Source organism: Schistocerca gregaria, chromosome 5 (assembly GCF_023897955.1).
Source record: "Schistocerca gregaria isolate iqSchGreg1 chromosome 5, iqSchGreg1.2, whole genome shotgun sequence".
Taxonomy (NCBI): Eukaryota; Metazoa; Arthropoda; class Insecta; order Orthoptera; family Acrididae; genus Schistocerca; species Schistocerca gregaria.
Genome location: NC_064924.1, coordinates 487,012,749 through 487,036,582, shown reverse-complemented (window position 1 = coordinate 487,036,582; position 23,834 = coordinate 487,012,749). Strand labels below are relative to the sequence as shown.

General features: G+C 39.1%; 1 protein-coding gene across 1 annotated transcript in view; it reads left to right on the top strand.

Moving 5' to 3' along the window:
- The window catches only part of LOC126272838 (eukaryotic translation initiation factor 3 subunit H), a 35,128-nt gene extending 12,188 nt beyond the window's left edge, over positions 1-22,940 (top strand). Inside the window, exons 3-6 of the mRNA XM_049976041.1 lie at positions 2,896-3,063; positions 4,422-4,671; positions 21,133-21,268; positions 22,659-22,940. Of these exons, the coding sequence (XP_049831998.1) occupies positions 2,896-3,063; positions 4,422-4,671; positions 21,133-21,268; positions 22,659-22,886 (782 nt within the window). The 3' untranslated portion in view covers positions 22,887-22,940. The remainder of the gene's footprint in view (positions 1-2,895; positions 3,064-4,421; positions 4,672-21,132; positions 21,269-22,658) is intronic.
- The last annotated feature ends 894 nt before the right edge of the window (positions 22,941-23,834 follow it).

The following is a 23,834-nucleotide window of genomic DNA, read 5'->3' as shown; positions in this document are numbered from 1 at the left end:
TGACTGCAAGTACTTCGTGATTCTTCGTCCAGAGGCAGTTGCAAATAAGCTTTAGCCAGATCGGTTTTTGAAAAATGCTCTCTACCAACAAGTGCCGATAAAAGTACATTAGGTTTTGGTATGGCATATATGTCAATCTGACAGAAAATTAATGCTAGCTTTAATATCTCTACTCAAGTGCAGTTTTCCTGATCAGTTTTTTACAATAACTAGCAGTGCCACCCACACACTCAGACATGGGCTCAATGATATTCATGGTCATTAAACTGTCTAGTTCGTTTTTGATGGCATCCAGCAAAGCAACGGGTACATGCCACACACAGAAGACGAGTAGGCATGCTGAAACTTTAAAATGATGTGAGCCACAAAATCCCTCGTTTTGCCAAGCCCTCCAGAGAAAATTTCCTTCTGAGGTCATCCAATTCTTGAAACAGAAGTATGTTTGAAGTTAAACAGTGATGCTGAGGTGCTTGTATTGACCTGTTGCTGAACTTTTGAACAGTTTCTAAGGGGGCACTCCCAGGTTGGAGGATTTCAAAGAAATCACATTAATGTCCAGCCAGTCCTGCTGCGGTGTCATTTATCCTGAGCTTGACATATGGACATTAAATGTCCTTCCTTATGCCATGCCAGCGTATCGGGGCAGTCATCTCTTGCATGTTCTCAAAAACATTCCAGGCATGGCAGGAAACATGTGCCTGTTGGGGGGGAGGGGTGGCGGGCAAGATTGCTTTCCTTGTTTCCAAGACCAGATCAACAGGTGGTGGTGTTTGCTCTCTGTGATTCCACATTTGCTACTTCGGCTTGGCCAGATTTATTTTCTGGGTCTTAAATGATAGCTGCTCCCTCACCTCCAATCTCTAATCACTGTACTGCAGTCTGGAAGACTTCAAAGGGTTGAGCTGTTTTAGAAAGGCGCAGCAGACTGTAAAGCTTCGTGCTGCGCTTCCTTATTTTAGTGCGCCCCCCCCCCCCCCCCAAATAATGGTGTCCCAAATAATCACTTAGGCATAAGATTTCTTATGTACAGAAGTAACAATGGCATTTCCTACTGAGTCCCTGTGGTTCACCTACCCACCTATGATAGGATGGATTTGTCTGTCTTTGATGTTGATAAAACTCCATGAGACGCAGTGACATGGCAGTGACTGACTGTGAAAGTAGGTACAGAGCAAAACACTGACTTCATCAAAGGACTGGTGAGTCAGTTCTTTGAGCAGAGCCAGTTTGCACTAAAGCTGATATGTACTGGGTGAGATTCATGACAGAAAAGGGCTTTGATTATGCCTTGATCTGTTACTTGGAAAGTGGTGGAAATCTGTTGGTGGCATTTCTCGTAAGTCATCCACTCCTCTGTCAACTCGTACAATGGAAATGGCTGGAGATTTGTAGTTGATGGGTAGGAAAGTAGTGCAGACAACAGGTCTTCTGATGTTTCTGTCCCTGTAAGTGATGTTGGAGAAACTGCCAGAGTGCAACTTTCATCGACACACCTGGTGAGGTAGTACGGTGTAACAAGGTCAGTGGTTGTGAAACAAACACCAAATAATGCCCATGACCATCACTAATTATGTTGCACCTCTCAACATAAAATGCACAGTCACTGCTAGGACAAATATTTTTGAATTACAGGTACAAGAAAAAATAATGCAAGTACAATGTTCAGGGTGCCATGCGGCAAGAAAGCCATAACACGTTCAGTGACAAAGTGAGTTCATGCAGAGCCAGGTGCTGGATGTGCCTGTGCAGTAGTACTGCACTGGCACTTGGCTGCTGTCACCTCCTTGCAGTCACTGACAGAGATGTCTACTGTTGGCTTGTTAATAATTGGGTGGTTTCCTTACTATCGAACTTTGTGCATGTCGGCGATTATGACTGGAAATGTTAGTAGCCATGTGGAACATTGAACAATACTGGATAATATGGCAAGGAAAGACTTGGTAGAATGTAAATAATTAGAACTAAAGTAGACAACTTGGTGCTTCTACTATTTGGTGAGTGGTGTCCTTTGCTCCTGAATTATTTACATATTGGATAATAATCAGATCTGGTGAGTTTATGAATAGCATATGGGCATACAAGAGAGTTTGCATGTCAGTGAGATGATCATAATTAAGTAGTATTTTTGCTGACGTACTGAATGGAGTTGCGCACACAATGGCGTGCTAATGTTAACCCTTTGACTGCTGTGGATGAGTTAATTCGTCATGGTCCACTGCATCCCTGTTGCTGAGGATGTGTTTAAATGTGGGCTCAGGGTTTTCCGTAAGCACTGTTGATGTGTTTATGCATCCTGTTCTGCTGACCCTCTCACAGCTGTGGACGAGTTTCTTCCATATCTCTAAAGATAAGAGTTTTATGTGTTTATTATGTCGCATACTTCCCTCTTTGTGCACTGCCATTTGCAGAAAAAAATGAAATTTGATATCGTAAACCATTTATGAAAAATGATGTTTGTTATTACCACATGATTCCTGATGCCTAGGGATGGAAAGGGGTGTGCCAAAGTGACTATCTGCCAGATATAAAAACCAATGAAACGAGAGGTTGTCCTGCTCTCAGTTGTGAATAAAATGTTGATATCGAATGTGCGTGAGCAAAGTCAACCATTCACAAAGTTTATGCAGTGCGCTTTTACCTCTGCAAAGTGTTTAAAATTTTGTGCAATGTTTTACTTAATTTGATGCAGCACAGTAACGAAGATGAATAAAAAAGAAATTCAGTCCTTTATCAAGCAAAAATATCAGACTGTAAGATGTGCAAAAGTCAAATTTTTTTCACCAAATAATTTTCTTAAAATCGGATGTTAAGTACTTCGTAGTGACCAGAATACTGTCTCTCAGCACAAGTAGCATTGACCAATGCATTTCAGTTTTGTAACCCTTTATTTTACAGAGGAATACCAGCTGGCCATGATGCGACAACTGCGGAGAGTAAATGTTGATCATTTCCATGTTGGTTGGTACCAGAGTGCTGATGTGGGGAACTTTTTAAGTCTTCCCCTTCTGGAATCCCAGTACCATTACCAGACATCTATTGAAGAGTCAGTTGTTGTCATTTATGGTCAGTATTATTATTATTATTATTATTATTATTATTATTATTCTCTCCTCTCTTTGCAGCAGCTGGAGCTTAGGTTTAACAGTACGTAAATTTTCACCAATCAGGAGTGATATGATCAAGTAATTGACTATTATTATTTTTCTCATTGTCACTGTGATGATCAATAAGTAAGCTTTTATATAATCCAGAGGTGTGTTGTTTTCACATGTAAGTTGTTATAGCAACAAAGAAGGGAAAGGGGGGAGGGATATATATATATAACTAGTCAGTTTAAAGAATTTTATATAGGTCATACAGGTAATAAAACTGCTGGATCAGGAGTGAAGAAATTTGGTGAGGGACAGGGTACATTTTACTAAATGAGATATAGTGTGTTAATTTGGGCTGCTAATGGTTTTAAACCCGGATTTCCTTTTATATGGAGGTATTCTCGTTGTTACAGAAACTAATATGTCCCAAGCATATGAGCAAGAGGAGGAACGTTAAGAATATCTACAGCTACATGACTACTCTGCAATTCACACTAAAGTGCTTGGCAGAGAGTTCATCAAACCACTTTCAGGCTATTTCTCTACTGTTCCATTCGCAAATAGCGGGTGGGAAATATTAACACTTAAATCTTTTCGTAGAAGCTCTGATTTATCTTATTTTATTACAACGATCATTTTACCCTATGTCGGTTTTCTGCAATAAATACTTTCACACTCAGATGAGAAAGTTTGTGATTTAAATTTCCTGAAAAGGTCTCTCTGCATTGAAAAATGCCTTTAAGGATTGCCACCCTAACACATGGCTCATTTTGATGACATACTCCCCTATTTATGATAGTACAAAATAAGATGCCTTCTGTGGTTTCTTTGTCATTTGTCAGTCCTATCTGGTAAGCAACCCATACTGCACAAGTGAATATGCAACTAAGGAGTGAAATGCTAATTTATAAGCAAGAGATGCAGTCATATTGTGGTATAAAAAAGTAAAAAGTCCATGATTTTGATGTCATTATAGTAAAAGAAATGTTCACTTAATGTTACCTAAATTGTGATTCTGTAATGTATATTCATAGGCGGAAACAATGTACAAAAACAGGAAAGGGGCTCCCTTATTGTATAGTACATGGTGCTTAGAAATACATAACAGTGTAGAGACTTCACTAGTTTTCAAGTTACCACATCTTTCCTAATTGAAGAACATAAACCCTAAAACAACCACACAAAGTAACCAACCACACTGTTCAGTATTTCTGTGTGTTATGCATTATTTAGTTGTGCTAGTGTGGCTGCTTCCATGATTGTTTTGCTGTTATATTAATGTTTTCATTTTGTACAAATTTTATTTTTTGTTTTGTTTTGTCTCTATAGATACTCAGAAAACAGCACGTGGATTCTTAGCTCTGAAAGCATATAGATTAACTCCTCAAGCTATTCAAATGTATAAAGAAAATGAATTCACCCCAGAAGTTTTACGGAACCTGAAAATAGGTTATGAAAGTTTATTTACAGAAGTACGAATTGTAATTAAAAACTCACACTTGACAAATATCATGTTGTCAGAGTTGGCAGAAATGATACCAGAGGAAGAAGGAACCAAATTTCTTGATTTGGGAACAGCGTAAGTAACACTATATCGGTTTTAAACAATAGTTTAGTAGATTGCGAATGCTGCCTGTAACAGTAGTATGTAAATTTCAATTCTTTTATTCCACGACAAGGGTGGTTAGAATTTTGGCTGTTTTTCGATTGAGAAGTAAAATTGTTTCATATGTAATTGGTGCTGATGTTCCTGTTAAATCGCCATTTGAAGTCTCACAATTTGCCATAGCATAATGTACCAACTGTTTATAACTTAGGGAATTGTTTGCTCTTGTTTGGGCCCTAGAACAGATGGGACAATGTCATGACAAAAAATTCCAAATGTGCTCATATTCCCACAGTGCCCTTCTCGCTATTTGTCAGATGTACCCAGCATATCGAATGGTGCAACAAGTGCAGGAAACTCCCCTTCTCTTGCATAGGTAGGACAAGGAAATAATTTTTGCTGGGTTCCAGGGCACATAGGGATTCTGGGGAAACAAACTCTCTGATAGGGCTGCCGAGGAAGCTTGATCCCTCCCACCTCCTGCGCGCTGTTAGTCACCTGCAGGATCTTATATCATTTGTGACCAAGAAGACCGTGTATTGATGGGAAGCTCAGTGGCTGAAAGTGAGGAGTGTTCTGTAAAACCTTCAGTGTGACAGTGGCTTACCTCCTTCCCACCATGTTGAGCTGTAGAAGTAGCCCTTACAAGGACATTACCCATTGACATATTACTTTCTTTTACATTGCGAGGAGCCACTGGTGTGTACAGATGTGGGACACAGCTGTTGATGACATTTTAATTAATTGTGTTTTATATGATCACCGGAGAGCTGATATGGGTCTCCTACGGGATGATGAGGCAAGTGTGGTTCATGTTTTAAGATTGTGTGTGACATCTAGAATTCTTCCCAAAATATTGGTAGTGAGATTTTAATGTGTCACGGAGTGGCTTGATCACCCATTATTTCATGTCATCTGTCTCCTTTTTAACTGTGAGTGTACTGGTATTTTATCCTCAGTTTTATCTAGATAATATAGTTGTTTCACTTTCCATAATTATATGAAATATTTTTCATTAAATATTCCTTAAAGCTTCTTTGAGATATGATAATTGTTTATCAAATAAACTGGTCAGACAGTGTAGTTTAATTGTACCACTGTGCCAACAAAATATCCATTTCCACTTTTCCCAGTGATCACAATAATTAAAGATTGCATTTAAGAGTTGGTCTTAATCACAGTTGCATCATCTTCCCAAACAGGGAATTTTCTCTAATAGGTACAACATGAAAGCTGAACATTTCAAAAGGTTTTCATTTCATTTCTTTGCACAGTTAAAAAGATAATAATTGATGCAGGACTCCAAACAAAACAGCAGTATTGTCTACTGGTCTCTGGCCATCAACTAACGTTGTTGCTCCAACTTGTACAGCAGTTGTCTGCTTATAGCGAGGTATACTGGCCGTAATACAGTCCCCACTTGCAGCCTGAGGAGGACAAGGAACTTAGTGTTTAACATCCCATCAACAACAAGGTCATTAGGGATGCAACACAATCTCATGTTAGAGAAGGATGGCAAAGGAAATCAGTCATGCACTGTCAAAGGGAACATGCCGGACATAGATTTGAACCATTGTTTTCCTGAATACAAGTTCAGTGTGCTAATCAACGCACCACCTCATTCAGTCATTACGTGAAACATAAAACACACACACTTTGCAAGTGTTTGCTAAAATCATAATGTATACAAATTCATAAGTGATTTTAAAAGAAATAGATATCCTTACATCATTCAATCAACAAAGACAGCAGTGTGCTTGAAAATTTTGTCACAGTATAAATAAAATTGTGTGTGTGGGTCCCCGTAACTCCTGATATAGTGATTAAGAAAATAGTGATGCATTTATAAAATGAGGATCTTGATAGGGATGGTCACATTTTAGGAGATCACCAGTTTTTGGTCATAGTACATCATCTTTTTGTGTATCGTCAAAATTAAGTACATCTATACTCTGCAAACCACTGTGAAACACCTGGCCGAGGGTACCTTCTGTTGTAACCACTGTTAGAGCTTCTTCCAGTTCCATTTACACAAGCATGAAAACAAAAGGTCTATTTACAAACCTTTGTAATTTTTTTATTGTCTCTTATATGTGGAGAAGAAACCAGAAATAAATAGAAAATAGAAACCAAAAATGTGTTGGAGATTAAAGGAACTAACTGTACTTCATTTTTTAAGGAAATGGTAGATATGTTGGTAGTGTTCTGGAAACCTAAATCTCTGAATGTATTGTCTTTTACTTACCTTTTCTTACACCTCAGACTTCAAATTATATGCAGTATTTATTTTGTAGATCTAATGTGAGGAGCCCCTTGTGGTTGTGAAAAAATACAAAACAACGTAATATAGAGTACATGTTTTACAACTTACGCTCTTTCCACAGAGCATTACATTGCCATTACAAATGTTTTACAAAGAGCCATTTTGATCTGTCACTTCTTTCAAACAACTTTCCAATTTAGAAAATCGTTTCTTGTGTAAGAACTACCATTATTCAAGGATATGTATTTTTATACATTGCCCATAAGTGTAAAGCATTTAGCTACTAATGAAGCACAATAATTAATTTAGAAATCTGCTTCAGTTCTACTAATATTTATTGAAATCACGACCAGTTTTGAGATTTTAAAATCCCGTCTTCAGATGTATCAAATTATAGTATTTGGTAATACCTAACATGTGATCAGGCTGGTCAGTGCAAGAGTGCTAATCATTGCATGTTAATAGTACTAGAAAAAAAGATAAATGGTCCCCAAAGATGAAACTGGCCTAAAAACGTAATGTCCGTGTGTGTGTGTGTGTGTGTGTGTGTGTGTGTGTGTGTGTGTGTGTGTGTGTGTAACTCTTGCACTGACTGGCCTGACTGCATGTTCGGAGTTACCAAATACTATAATTTGATACACCTGAAGATTAGATTTTAAAATCTTGAAATCAGTTATGGTTTGAATATTAGCACAGCTGAAGTGGACTTCTCTAAATTATCGTGCCTCTCAGTTGTGGATGACCTACTTACAAATCTTGTATAATGAAGTGTAGTTGAAGAGTGACATGAAGGAGCTATTAGTGGCTAGCCTCTAAGCTACAGACAAATATCTTAATGGAACCTTTCTTTACTTAAAGTTTTCATGTCAGAGCAAATATTCTGCCATGGTCTCTGATCCTTTTTGTATCTTCTAAAGTTTTAGGCCCAGTATTGGGAAACGTCAATAGCTACATTGTTTCCCAGCCACAGATCTTGGAGTATGTACTTCTAAGTACTGATGGGACAATCTAATGTGTATGTGATATCCTGCACCTCTACACAGTTACAGACATTGTCACTGTCTTTTAACTACCACCTGAAAGCTTTATTTTCATTGGTGCAACATGTGTTTGTAATCTGTTGAGGTTCCTCCAAGTTTCCCCTCCAGTTGCATACCTCTTGGCTCTATTTCTTGTTTCAGCTACTGTTCAAAAGGTTCTGTATCCATATTGTTCATGAAGACGTTCCTAGATTTTAATGGATTTTCCATTGATTAAATAAATATTATATATCTATCTTTTCATTAACAACAATGGAAATTACAATCTTGACTTTATACTCAAGTTTAGGTATGGTATCACTGAAATTGCATAATCTTAATTAAACTTTACGGTGTAGTGTTTTGTTAATCACGAATGTTGTGAAGTGATTGTAGTGCTAGAATGGGTAGGCATCAATTCAGTTTGCAGCAGAACAGCAGTGCCTGTCCTAAACAAAAAGGTTTTTATGTTCACAACAAAAAATTTTGTTTGTTGCTTTTGTAATGTGAAACTGGACTGGGAGGAGAACAATTTAGAAAATACATTAAAAGTTCCAGTCACCTGACAAAAGGGGCTGCAGTGGAATTTCATCTAAATGGCAGGCTGCTATTTGGCGAGATGTTTGAAAATACCAAAAAAATGAAAACTGATACTGAATCCATACACCATGATATAGTTAAAATATGTGTAAAGGCAAACATCCTATTTACTAAACTAGATATTTGTGAAGTTAGGTCATTTTTAAATTAATATGTCCTCTGTGTTGGTTGTATATCCAGTTCAGATAGACTTCGTCCAGAATGTCAGACAATGCAATAATGAAATAAAAGAAGAAATCAGAGATGCTTAGAAGGCTGTTCCTGATGTGATTATTGTTGATGAAACTTGTGACAAAAATGGAAGGTGTGTATCTGCAGTTTTATATTGGACAATGACTGCAAAGAACAGGAACTGTATCTGACTTCCTGCAACTTTTTAAATGTTGCAACAGAGGTACTCGTGGCCAGGCCAAGGTGGATGCCCTAAAAAACTACAGCATTAAATTGGAAAATGTTGTTGGTTTAGTATCAGACTCTGCTGCATACATGGGATCTTGTTTTGAAGCACTTGAAACATTGATCAGAGACCGTGTAATAAATTTCAAATGCTGGATACACAAAATTAACTTTGTTGGTGACAGCTTGATGAAAGAACTAAAGGAGCTAATTTTTATTTTCAGTAAGGTAAAAATGCCATTTCTGCACTCCTGCAAAAACGAAGTGCGCACCTTCAGTTCCTTACAGAGAAATTTCTTCATTTACTAAAAAAACTTCTTCCCATGAGATTGAATTCTTAGCTCTGTGCAGTGCAGTACTTGGACATACTTACCAGCAATTATCAAATTTTTCAGATCTTTAGTAGACAGAAATGCTGCCATTGAGCTCATTCTTGGTCATTTGAAAAATTAAGCTGATTGTTATCTTGCACTGCAAATTTGTGAGTGATAAATTTGCTAGTGTTGCCAGATTAGTGTCAACACTGGAAGACACAACTTACCCTCCTGCATATTTGTTGTGCGAGGAACTTGAGAGCAAAAAAATTATTGAAAGGAAATTGTGAAGGTTGAATTTCAACAGGCACTGTTGTTTTCACACACTTTACCATGAGGCACAGAAAGTATCTGTTGCTATGAGAAGTTGCTTTCAGATCGAACTATACTTTTACAAAAACATTCGCGAGCTCTTAGTGCTGCAGTTTGTGGTGCAAAGCTATATTTGAATGAATCTGCTTTTAATATAACAAAAAAGGTTCCACATTTTGAAAACATTCCATCTGACAGTTTTTTAAGCTTATTAGTCATTCCATTGACACATTTTTAACTGTTTGAGATGTGATGAGAAACCTGATATAGTGCTACTTCTACTCTGTGGGAACCTTAAAAACAATGAATTTGGAAGAGCAGCTTTATCTGCAATGTAAGCACCTGTGAACAGCATGGATGTGGAGAGATACTTCTCAGTGTACAATTTAGTTGTGGCAGGAGGAGGTCAGTGAAGCCAGACACTATTGAAACAACTTCAGTGATTGCATTTAGTAGATAAACATTTGTATATGTGCCTATAATGTGTGTAAATTTGAATGAGAACTAAAACAATGGTGGTCTCTGAGAAGTAATCAATTTCCTGTTTTTGTTTAAAAAATACACTACTGGCCATTAAAATTGCTACACCAAGAAGAAATGCAGATGATAACGGGTATTCATTGGACAAATATATTATACTACAACTGACATGTGATTACATTTTCACGCAATTTGAGTGCTCAGATCCTGAGAAATCAGTATGTAGAACCACCACCTCTGACCGTAATAACAGCCTTGATACACCTGGGCATTGAGTCAAAAAGATCTTGGATGGTGTTTACAGGTACAGCTGCTCATGCAGCTTCAACACGATACCACAGTTCATCAAGAGTAGTGACTGGCGTATTGTCACAAGCCAGTTGCTCGCCCACCGTTGACGAGACTTTTCAGTTGGTGAGAGATCTGGAGAATGTTCTGGCCAGGGCAGCACTCGAACATTTTCTGTATCCAGAAAGGCCCGTATGGAACCTGCAACCTGCGGTCATGCATTATCCTGTTGAAATGTAGGGTTTCGCAGGGATTGAATGAAGGGTAGAGCCATGGGTCGTAACACATCTGAAATGTAAAGTCCACTGTTTAAAGTGCTGTCAATGAGAACAAGAGGTGACCGAGGCTTGTAACCAATGGCACCCCATATCATCACGCCGGGTGATATGCCAGTATGGCGATGACAAATACATGCTTCCAATCTGCGTTCACCGTGATGTCACCAAACACAGTTGCGACCATCATGATGCTGTAAACAGAACTTGGATTCATCCAAAAAAATGACGTTTTGCTGTTTGTGCACCCAGGTTCGTCATTGAGTACACCATCGCAGACGCTCCTGTCTGTGATGCAGCGTCAAAGGTAACCGCAGCCATGGTCTCAGGTGATAGTGCATGCTGCTCCAAATGTCATCGAACTGTTTGTGCAGATGGTTGTTGTCTTGCATACATACCCATCTGTTGACTCAGGGATTGAGACGTGGGTGCATGATCCGTTACAGCCATGCGGATAAGGTGTGTGTCATCTCGACTGTAGTGATAAGAGGCCATTGGGATCCAGCACGGCGTTCCGCATTACCATCCTGAACCCATCAATGCCATATTCTGCTAACAGTCATTGGATCTCGACCAACGCGAGCAGCAATGTCGCGATATGAGAAACTGCAATCGCGATAGGCTACAATCCGACCTTTATCAAAGTCGGAAACATGATGGTACGCATTTCTCCTCCATACATGAGGCATCACAACAATGTTTCACCAGGCAACGCTGGTCAACTGCTGTTTGTGTATAAGAAAGTTGTAAGTGTCGCCACCAGCACCAATCCTGTGTGAATGCTCTGAAAAGCTAATCATTTGCATATCACAGAATTTTCTTCCTGTAGGTTAAATTTTGCTTCTGTAGCACATCATCTTCGTGGTGTAGCAATTTAAATGGCCAGTAGTGTAAAACTGAATAGGGAAAAGGAAAAAAAAATTGAACTTTAAGATAAGAATTTTGCATGTATATATTGTTTAGGGTCATTTAAATTCACACACCCACCAAAAAAATATAAATTGTAAATAAATTCTAAAACTGGATTTTCCATTGTTTGAATACTAAATAAATGCTATATTCAAATTTCAAAATACTAAATTTTGAAAGTTAATTTGCTAATTTCACATAGGCCTAGCAATGGGCATGGAGAATGTAGTTTTAAAATAATGCCGCATCCACAGTGATCGACAAGGAGTCTGGTAGTAATGGAATATGAGCTGTGAAGAGGCTGTGTAGGAACTGAACAGTGTCTTGAATGAAGGATGGGAGATTGTGGACAACGGTTTATAGGTGTCGATCGACAAAGGCAGATGATCATTCTGTGAGAGCATTGTACCCAACAACACAGGGATGACCAGTAGGGAGATTTGGGGTTTTGAGTTTCTAGAGTTTGGGGAGTAGCTGAAAATTAGGAGTGTACAGAGTTGCTGTTGTGAGGAGGGACATGGATTCAGGTGTTGGGATGGATCTAAGGTGTTGAGCAGCTGCTGGAGGTCCTATTGGACTTCTGGGATGGGATCATGGTTGTAGGGTTTGTATGCAGAGGTGTTGGCAAGTTGGCAGAGACCCTCAGCCATAAAGCCACTAAGATTCTTGTCTACTGTGCTGAAACCTTTGTCTGTGGCAAGGATGATATGATCAATCCTTTACCTGAAAACCAATGAAGACCTTACTGTCCGTCCCACAGGCAATGCTCCATTGCAGTGGTAATGAATCATGGTGACTATGTGGCTGTGGGTCTCCACCAACTTTCTGAGACCTCCATGAGCAAACCTTATGAACTTGACGTCAAGCAGCTCCTCAAGGACCTACGTCCATCCCAAAATGACACGTGAATCGATCTCTCCACTCAGCCCAGCAACTCCCCACACACCTAACTTTCAGCTACTCCCTAAACTCCCTACTCATTGTCTCATTTTTGCTGGGCACAAGGCTCCCACGGAACAAACATCAGCCTTTGTTGAGTGACACATCCAAACTATTGTCCATGACCTTCCATCCTACATTTGACACTGCTCGTGTCATTCACTGCCTCTCCACAGTTCCTGTCACATTACCACAGACTCCTTGTTGGTCACTCTGGATTCGGCATCATTGTGCAACATCATCCTCCATGCCCCTTACCTTGCACCCATAGAACACTCACTACCTTTCCAAATGTGCTCCTGATGGTAACCCACTACCTCCTTCCTAATCCTCCTAGCCCACCAAATCCTAACCCACAGTTATTTCCCTTTCAGAGATCAGATTTATAAACAAATCCATGGTACTGCCTTAGGTATTTGCATGGCATCATCTATGCCAACTTATTTATGGACCACCTGGAGAAATATTTCCTATCCAGTCAACACACAAAACTCAATATCTGGTTCAGATCATTTACAACATTTTCAAGATCTGGGCTCAGAACAAGGACAACCTTTGTTTTTTCCTCCACAACCCCAACACCTACTCCAGAGTCCACTTCATCTGGTCATTCTGAGCTCGTTGAGCCACGTTCTTAGATATCTTACTTCACTTCTGAGATGGCTCCAGAAATAGTTCTGTTCATATTGAGTGCACCAAACAATGATACCTGCACATTGACAGCTGTCATCCATTCCGTGTCAAAAAGTCTCTTCCGTACATCGGTGTTGCCCGTGGACCCCACGTCTACAGTGGAAAGCAGGTGTTATCAACATTTCGAAAGACCTGTCTCTTTCCTACTGTTCCCTCTTTGTGTCCTTTTCTTCTCTCTCTCTCTCTCTCTCTCTCTCTCTCTCTCTCTCTCTCTCTCTCTCTCTCTCTCTCTCTATATATATATATATATATATATATATATATATATATATATATATATATATATATATCTCCACTTCAACCAGTAACTGCTTTCAATAATTGTTAATCAGTAATTACTCTTGATATGGCCACAGGTGTGTGTGTGTGTTTTTGTCTGATTTTACTCATGATTGTATAAAGGTTGGAAACAATTGGTCTAGAGCAAGTGTTCGCAAACCATTCTTGTCACAGAGCACTTTGAGAATTCTGGTACCTAAATGGAATAGCTTTTTATTTTGAAAGTTAATAAAACTTTAAAAAGTGATCAAATAATATTTAATTAGTGATTTCTTCAGTTTTAAATCATAACTAACAACACAGAAATCATAAAAGGTTAAATCAATAATGTTGTCAAAATGTCAAGTTATTAATAATTTTTTGCCGAGTATTTATTTACTTTCGTGGAACAGCAGTGTTCAGCATAACTCAGTTTGGGAAACCCTGGTCTAGAGGCAGTGGTAGTATCTCCAACAACTAGCACACATTGTTTATTTGCAATATGCATTTGTGCCACCAACAAATGTTTAAATATGGAGAGAGAGGAGCTCTATCATAGATGGTGTTTAACTTCTTTGGTACGAAGGTTCTGATGTTAGTCATTTGTGTGTAGCTACAGTTTTTGATGAGGCTAGAAGATGAAGGTAGTGTTTTGAATGTGAACAAGCAAAGTCAACAAATATGATCTAATGAAAAGTTTGCCCGACAACTAAACATTGGATATATTTTGTGAGTGGTAAGAATTCTTGTATGGTGCACACTACTTTGCGTTGTACCTTTGGTTCTATATCAGGGTTGGGTAAGAATGAATTAAGCCAGTGGGCCGAACCCTGGCATGATTGCTGGCACGTTTCCCCCACCACTTGCCACACTGTCTGAGCATTGGAGGGGGGAGTGTCTGCAAACATGCCACATTTAAATGTTAATGCAGAAGCACTGCATAAGACTAGGTTTTATATTTCACATTTCTCAACAATATAGATCATAATAAAACTTTTTCAGTATTATTTATTCATTTTTGATGCACTGAAGTTGTATAATTTTTGTCTGGTACAGTCGGCATATAGTCAGAGGCAGACCATTCCACAAACTTTCACATTCTAGTTGCCACATAATCATGACTTAGTTTGATAGTTGAGAAAATATCTTTCACACATGTATGTTAATAGAAATATCATAACATTTTTGCAACCTCATTGTGGAGGTGTAGAAACTCTACATGAGGAGAGCAATATAGATGTCCTGGACAGTGTTAACGTTAATGTCTATAAAACAGGAATTATCTTGCAGATCAGTCAATTACAGCTGCACATGCGCAGGGGCGCTTTTAACTGAAATGGCAAACGGTCTCAAAAACAGCTGTAAGACTGCCAGTGTCCTCAAAACGTGTAGGAAACTGTCACTGTAATTCTTTAAAGACCACAATGAATTCTTCAGACCTCTTGTTTTCTTTAATGCCAGTGGGCTTAGGAAACTGTATTGTGTTTGTTGGGATGTGTCCCTTCAATGCAATTTTCTCTGTAAATGCACCCCAAAAACTCAAAAGTAAGGTGTTTCTCTCCTTGCAGTGTTGTAGTGTGGGCAATGTGCTGACAAATCCCCATAAAATGTGAGGTCTGCAATCCATTCTGGATGCTCTAATTTTCATTCGTCCTTTTTCCTCCAGAAATTCAACGATAGCAAGTTTGAAATTGAAAAATCATTCCAGGCCTGTCTCTTGACTTAACCAGTGTATTTTTCAGTAATGTATGGAGTATCCCCACTCTTAATTCGTTTCCACTGAAAACTGATGCGTGCAACATCAGAAATTTTACTATTCGTATCACCAGTTTCTTCACGTGCTCCAGACCTGCAAATTTAGCATAGAGTGCTAATTGATGTAGATAACGATGAATCCCATCTGCTGAATGTTGTAACTTCTGGCTTTTTCATTGCCATCTATTTTTTTCTGTATGGTATTGTATTGTAATAGCAAATTGGCAGTACCCATTGCTTATCCTACGATGTAATATATATTTAAAATTATCCCTCTCTTCTGTCATCCTCATTAATTCTTAAGGACCTGTGATGATAGATGGCTAGAATGCCGCCCCCCCCCCCCCCCCCCCCCCCGTTTTTTTTCCTCTCTCCAAGCAACCTCTGAACCTGTTAGTGTCCTGAATACCACGATCAGATAGTGAACAGTAAACAACACTGATATTACAAGTCTGCTGAACTGAAGAGAGTTGTGCTAACAAAAAAAGGCCACAAGGCAGTAATAAATGAAACGTTATGCTGTTCTGCTAATTGCAAGAAGGACCATGCAAAGCAGAGACACTCTGAGCCTTGGCCCACCAACGGCCTGCACACCCTGCACGTGTGTAGTTTGACCTGTCATGCCCATTCTGTAGTATGTCCTACAACACTATTTTTTGTTGTGAGCTATTTTATGTTGCAAATGTCTGCAATTTCAGTACTGCTTTTGTTCATATTTTATGTTATTTGACTGTCTTAGTGACATGTATCAGACGCAGTTCTGCCAGTGGGTCCACCATTTTACATATTTTGGCAATTTAACATATTGCTGACCACTGTCCTGTGTAAAGTGTCCAGCTAGAAATTCATAACTGGAATTCAAAGACTTTTTATTTTCAATATACTTATTTCAGTCTCGGGCAACACAAATGGTGTCATAACCAGTTTTGAATTGTTAACAAGTACTGGTAATAAGTTGACTTGAATCAAAACTGGTAATGATACCACCTTTGTGAGCTGGAGTGAAATGTACAAAAGAAGCAGTTACCCAAAAATAAATCCTTATGGCTTTCCAGTTTTGCATTTTGTCACTGGAAAGTTACTAAAATATTTTTTTTCTTAAAACACATCTTTTTGGAATGAAGTTACCTTGTATATTTATGTATATCATTCTTGAAACTACCTTGTAGATTAAATCTGTGTATTAGTCCAGGACTTCCACCTCGAACCTTGCCTTTTGCAGGATGCTACTCTTACTGGCAGAGTAAGAAGAGAATAGAAGCTTTCAAAATGTGGTGCTACAGAAGATTGCTGAAGATTAGATGGGTAGATCACATAACTAATGATGAAGTATTGAATAGAATTGGGGAAAAGAGGGGTTTGTGGCACAACTTGACAAAAAGAAGGGATCGGTTAGTAGGACATGTTCTGAGGCATCAAGGGATCACAAATTTAGCATTTGGAGGGCAGCGTGGAGGGTAAAAATCGTAGAGGGGGACCAAGAAATGAATACACTAAGCAGATTCAAAAGGATGTAGGTTGCATTAAGTACTGGGAGATGAAGAAGCTTGCACAGGATAGGGTGGCATGGAGAGCTGCATCAAACCAGTCTAAAGACTGAAGACGACAACAACAACAACAACAACAACAACAACAACAACTCTTACTGGCATAGCTACCCAGACACATTCTCGTATAGCATTCATGTTCTTAGTACTGATTTCATTGACAGGGTGATTGGGTGCATTACATACAGTAAATTTGTATAAAATGAAAGAAATGAAAGTCCAGGATGGAATAATGACAATATTATGAATAGGCTAGATTGTTATTCACCATATAGTGAAGATGTTGAGTTGCAGACATACAAAAAAAACCACCTGTCAAAAAAACCACATACACACATGCACACTCACGCAAACACAACTCGTGTCTCTCTGTGTGGGTGCGAGTGAGAAAGCCTACTGTCCAGTAGTGTAAATTTCTGTAAGATCTAAATACATTTAGAAAAGGTACACTCAGCTCTTTGATCTGATTTCTGCAGACATTCTTGAATTAAACACAAACACTACTCAAATTTTGGGCTTTAGGCCTGTTACAACTGGCTGAATGTTGTCTCTGAGGCAGTAAGGGAGCACTCTATGATTGTGGTACATCTAATTAGCATGTTGGCAGTCACTTCAGCCTTTGTCAGTAAATGAATCGTGGTGGTGGTGGTGGTGGTGGTGGTGGTGGTGGTGGTGGTGGTGGTGGTGGTGCTGCTGCTGCTTCTTTATTCCAGCAGCTCCTCATTTAGCCTTAAAAACCTAAGAGGATCTCGTTTCAGACCTCCCTACCTCAGAAAAAAATCTGAGGAGGTACTGGGAATAAAATATGGGGTGTTCTGCACTGAAGACAGCAACACTAACCAATTACCTACAGAAGAGTCTCTTATTGGATTAACACTTTGAATAATGTGTGTTGCATTCTTTTGTAACCATGAGTACTTCTTGAAGAGGTTTCCGAGTAGTGCAGCTCTTTTATTGTAATATAACCCTCATCTTATAATTTAAGTATTGCAAATAACCTGTATAGATCCTTCAGCAGTCTTGTTGTGTGTACCTCACAACTGAACTTCTGATAAAGTTGTAATCCCAGGAATTTAACACTGTCATCTCTTCTAGAGTTGTAGCCATTTTCTTACAGGTTAACACACTTACAATGTGCTTTTTAAATTGAATGACCATGACTTTGCTATAAACTGTTTATTAATGTCCATGAAAATTTACAAGCAACCCCTTCTAAAAATTCTCTTGATTTCCCAATTATTTGCATTTTCAATTATCTGCAAACTAAACATATCATCTGCAAATGTAACTGTACAACTAATAAGAGATTAATTACCTACTTCTGCAACAAGAAGTAGTGAAGAAGAATAGAAAAAGTTTTAGAATGCCTTTGTTAGAGAAACAACAGAGATATGTGGGAAGGCTACACAGAAGTGAGAGAGCAAGAAACCCCATGGTGGAGCAAGAGGGTAAAGAATGAAGTAGACTACAGAAACCATTGGGCAGAGGATACTCTAAGAATCAAGAACTTATCAAAATAGTAACCCAAGAATGCATGTAATGAAAACTGTTTGAGTTTTAGCTGATAAGAAAAACAAATGATAGGACGGATTTACCAGTAACTCACAGAAGACTGCAGTGGTAATAAGAAATTTCTCTACAAAGTAATAAAGAATTATGGGTGGTGAGACAAGGGCATCATGAAAGTAATTGAAGATAAAGATGGGAGTGTAGTCAGAAACATGACATATTCAGCAGTAATGGGGGATTACTTCAACCAACTCTCGAGTGGAGGTGTGGAAAACATCCTGAATGATAATGAAATTCAGGTTGGGTATTAAGAGAACAGAAGGGATGGAGAAAACCACCAAGTATGTTTGGAACTAGAGGAAGCTCTGAGAAAAATGAGCAAATTGAAAATTTAGTGGAGCTGATGAATTACGTGTGTACCTGATCAAGGTGGCAGGAACATATGGTACCCATTGGCTGTACATGTTGTTGAATGCAATCTGGAGGGAAAACAAGATCACTGACTATTGAAGCAGAGGTATAATTATACAATCATTCAAGAAAGGTAATACTAAACTGCTTCAAAATTACAAAGATAGCATGGTTTAAATATTTTGGAGATCATAGAAAGCAGACATCCAAGTGTAATTGAAGGTTTCCTTGAAGAACAAACAGTACATAGGTTTAGGAAAAATGGGGATACAGTTGACCAGATTGATGCAACTAGAACACTTTTAAAAAATCTGGGAAATAATAAAAGCATCACACTAGTTTTCCTAAACATGGAAAAGCCTGTGATGGTGTACCAAGATCTGGATATTCCTAGATAACAGAAATAGACCAAGAAACTGAAGATGCACTACAAAAGATGAATCAGCAGTGTTAGAGTAGGAAATAGTGGAGGAGTGATTTGAGACCATATGTAGAGTACAACAGGATACTGCCTTGTCTCCACAGCTCTTCATCATTGTGATGAGTAACATCATGAAATGGATAAAGAAATAGTATGGAACTGAATTGAAAGCAATGGTTTTTGCTGATGTTGGTGTTATCTGGAGAGAGACAAATGAAGTCCAAGAAAACTGAGTATACGGTACATTCACTTTTGAGTAGTTTTGTCTGTCAGTGAACCAAAGACTGTAGCTACGAAGGTAGGCAGAGGAGTACAGCCTCGAGTTCCAGATGAATGGAAGACGCTAGGAGAAGTACAACATTCCCCATATCTGGACAGTGTGATAGTTTGTAAAAACTTAAATCATGGTGACGTTACAAGCCATACACACAAAGGTGTCCAGTTTTGCAATTAAGATGCCTCCTTTAGGATAACCAAATACTACGTAAGGTAGGACTATTTCCAGGGCCTACTCTATTCCCATTTTAAGACTTGTGCTCTTACGGAGAGAATAATCAAAATCTGTGCTGAGACATGAACAATAAAGGATAAGATAAGGAATGATAGGAACAAATTGTACTGGAAAATCTCTGCAGGGTTAGGTCTGAAACAGATGGAAGAAATCACAATAGCCAAGAAATTCCTTGAAAAGACTGTAAATGGTAAAAGATCTGATCTCTCTGGTTGTCTTGGCATGATTGATTAATGGAGTTCTTGTGGGTGTTCTGCTAAGTTGTTGTTTCCATTTGATGCCCAATATGTTGGATGGACAAGAAGATGGACTGACATACTTATGAAGGACCTCACCGAAAGTGGTGTCATCTGGGACAGAATGGGTAAGGGAGAGGTGTACGGACAGAAATGTTGGAAGCGGCTCACTACCAGCACTCAGGAAATCAGCTGTGACCTGACAGTGGTGATAATTACTAAATCATTGATCCCCACAAGGCAATCCAAGAATCTTGAAATTTATTATTAGGGGACCCCAACATGATTACTTCCGAATCATATAATTAATAGTTATACGTATGGATTTTGTCCACTAATGCCCATAGTTTTCAATAGTTATGTTATGAATAATGAAATAATAACCTTTTTCTGATTGTAATGCTGACCAGTAATTTTAATTACCTTTGTCTCAGCATCCCCCACCCCCATGAACCTTGGACCTTGCCGTTGGTGGGGAGGTTTGCGTGCCTCAGCGATACAGATGGCTGTACCGTAGGTGCAACCGCAATGGAGGGGTATCTGTTGAGAGGCCAGACAAACCTGTGGTTCCTAAAGAGGGGCAGCAGCCTTTTCAGTAGTTGCAGGGGCAACAGTCTGGATGATTCACTGATCTGGCCTTGTAACACTAACCAAAATGACCTTGCTGTGCTGGTACTGCGAACGGCTGAAAGCAAGGCGAAACTACACCCCTAATTTTTCCTGAGGGCATGCAGCTTTACCGTATGGTTAGATGATGATGGCGCTCTCTTGGGTAATCAGGAGCGTTGTCTCAGCATACACAAATTGCAAATCATTCAGTCATAGCTGCTAGTAACAGCTTTTCATGACCAAGTCTGAAGACCAAGTGTGGATTAAGTAAAAATTATTTCATCAGGTCAATCAGGAAGTAACACTGACAGCTTAAAACTACCATGCTGCATGATTTTTTTATGGGAAGGATTCAAGCAACCAAACAAGAATTCCTGAGTGATGTTGCATCTCAATCTAAAATTAATTCAAATAATTTTAGATTTAGATGCGATACCACTCAAAAACTCGTGTTCATTTGTGTCATTGCTCCACATGCACTAACCAATTTGTTGTGCAGAGCTTAAACTGCATCATTTCAGTGACACATGTTTTTCCTTTAGGTTCAGTGCAAAACTAAAGACCAACGTAAGATATGTTAAGCTCAATAAAACTCTAATGCACCAGAACAATACTGTGTCATTTGATATTATATCATATAAATTACATAGTAAGTGTTTGCTGAAAGTGTGGCTTTTGTGTTCATTTAGGTCTGTTCTGGAAAACCAGTTGCGTTGCCTCATGGACAGAGTTGATGAATTGAATCAAGAGGCCATTAAGTTCAATCGCTACCAACAACAGGTTAATCGGCAGATCCAGGATAAAAACAGATATCTACAAAAGAGGGTAAGTAAAGTTTACACATTATTCGTATGAAGTATGCTGACCTAAAAGACATCTGTGCTTGATTCAGGAAACACAATGTTAGTATTGCTGATACATGACATTATCCTAGCCTTCAGTATTAATAGTTCTCCATGGGGAGGAGGTAAGTATAGATTGTGGAACATTAAAGAGGATGACCCCAGGATGAGAGGGACGCACCTGATTTGAGGATGAGTGGAGGCAGTTATTTTACAAGGGAGTAACAAAAAAACTGGAATAACATTACCGTGGGTGGAGCTTACGTAGTAGGCATTTCTGCTGCTAGGCATGTGTAGTGCAGCTCATAGCCAGTTCACCAGTGTTGTCAACATGGCGTTGTCAACATGGCGTGTTCTGTTCATCTGCAGTGATTGTTTTTGCTAGTGTTGTGTCGTTCTTGTTTCAGATTTTATGATGGCAAGCTTAAGTGAACAATGTATAGCCTCAAAATTGTGTTTTCTACTCAGTAAAAATGCTGCTGAAACTGTTTTATTGTTGAAAACAGCTCAGCAAGATGACACTATGGCAAAAACTCAAGTGTATGAGTAATTTGCTCGATTTAAAGACAGCGACATTTCGATTGGTGACGAACCTTGTTCTGGACATTCATCAACTGCCCAAATCAATGAAAATATTGAAAAAAATCTAGAGCTTGTGCTCACAGACTGTTGACACGCAGTTATTAGTGGGTTATCTTGGAGCTTGATTTCTGGCAGGCAGGAGACTGGTTCTTTCACCACGACACCACACCTGCCCACACACAGCCATCACTGTTACACAATTTTGTCTAAAAGTGGCATGATTCTTCTGCCCCATACACCTTACTAATCTGACCTGGCTCCGTGTGACACAACATTGGAGGAGGCAAGAAAAAACAACTCCAGACAACTCCGCATAATTTAGCAAAAATATTCAAGCCATCTCCAAAGAATGGAGTACCAAGTCTTCTATAATGTGCACTTTTGTTTGCTTGTGTGACATATTGTAAATTACAGGGGGGTACAGTTGGTCAGTTACTGTTTGTTGTGGCCCCATGCAGCTGCTGTTAATAATTCATGGACTTGCTTACAAACTGTGTTAAGGACACTAAAGGAACATATGCATGCCCTTTTGTTATGTTGGCCTGTGTATAAGTTTTTTGAATATGTTGAGATTTATCATTAGAAGGAACTGAAAAGTGTTTCCTATTTTTGTTTGTTTGTTATATATCATAAAATATCATTCTCCACTGGATGTATTATTATTATTATTATTATTATTATTATTATTATTATTATTACATCTGTTTTATAGAATATTTTTATTCATAAGTTTAACTACAGGCTACTGGTCTGACTATGAAGTAATGTTTTCCACTTTCATTTCTCTTTAGGCACAAGAAAATGCCAACAGACAAGGTAAAAATGAGCCACCTCTTCCTGAAGAAGACATCAATAAACTGTTCAGGCCAATTCCTGTGCCGCAGCGTCTCAATCCTATGATAGTATCTGGCCAAATAAATACTTATAGTCAACACATATCTCAGTTTTGCTCACAGGCTCTTGCAAAATTGTATATCACTCAGGCACTACAGAGTGCAAAGGAAAGCAAAAACCATTAAGTTGTGTGTCAGTTATTGTCTGAATTGTATCTTGAAATAAATGTGTGTGATATGTTTACTTTTTTCAGTAATCCCTCTGTCTTTAACTTTAAGCTCTATTGATTATATACTTATTAATAAAATGTTGGCATGACACTAAATCATATTATGTGATAATATTAGGAAAAGGATAAACTGCTGCCCACCTTATAGGGATGATGGAGGCACAACAGAGAGACTGGTAAACATGTGAGCTTTCAGCCAAAAGGCTTTCTTCTAAGGTAAACACACACACACACACACACACACACACACACACACACACAAACACACACACACACACACCAGACCACTGTCTCTGGCCACAAGAGACCATACTGCAAGCAACTGCGTATTACAGGAATATCCGCCTGGGTAGTGAGATGAGGATGAAGCTGGGGTGGGGAACAGTAATATGCTGCTTGTTGAAGTATACAGAGTTGTGATGGGGACTTGTTAGGGCATATGGCTGCAGTTGGGATGTTAGATCCTGGTGGGGGGGGGGGGGTGGGGGGGGGGGAGACAAGGAGATAAGTAGAAGAGGGGGAACAAGACTGTGGGTACTTGGTAGAGCAGCAGGCTGTGTTGTGCTAGAGTGGGTAGGGAAGGGATGGGTGAATAAACAACAGGGACCAATGAAGGTTGAGGCTAGGGAGGTTACGGGAAGGTGGTGGTGGTGGTGACGGCGGCAAGAAGATGCATGATACAGGTCTTTCATCTAGGTTTATTACAGTGTTACAATCTACAAGGCAGGGGGTTGGTAGCAAGGGTAGAGTAGGTGTGGACGAGGATATTGCTTAGGTTCGGTGGCACTGGAATACCGCTGTGGGACGAGTAGTAGTCACAACCATGGCAGAGAATCTGACTCAGTTGCTCCAGTCCTGGGTGGTACTGAGTCTTTAGGCGAATGCTCCTTTGTGGCTAGGCAGT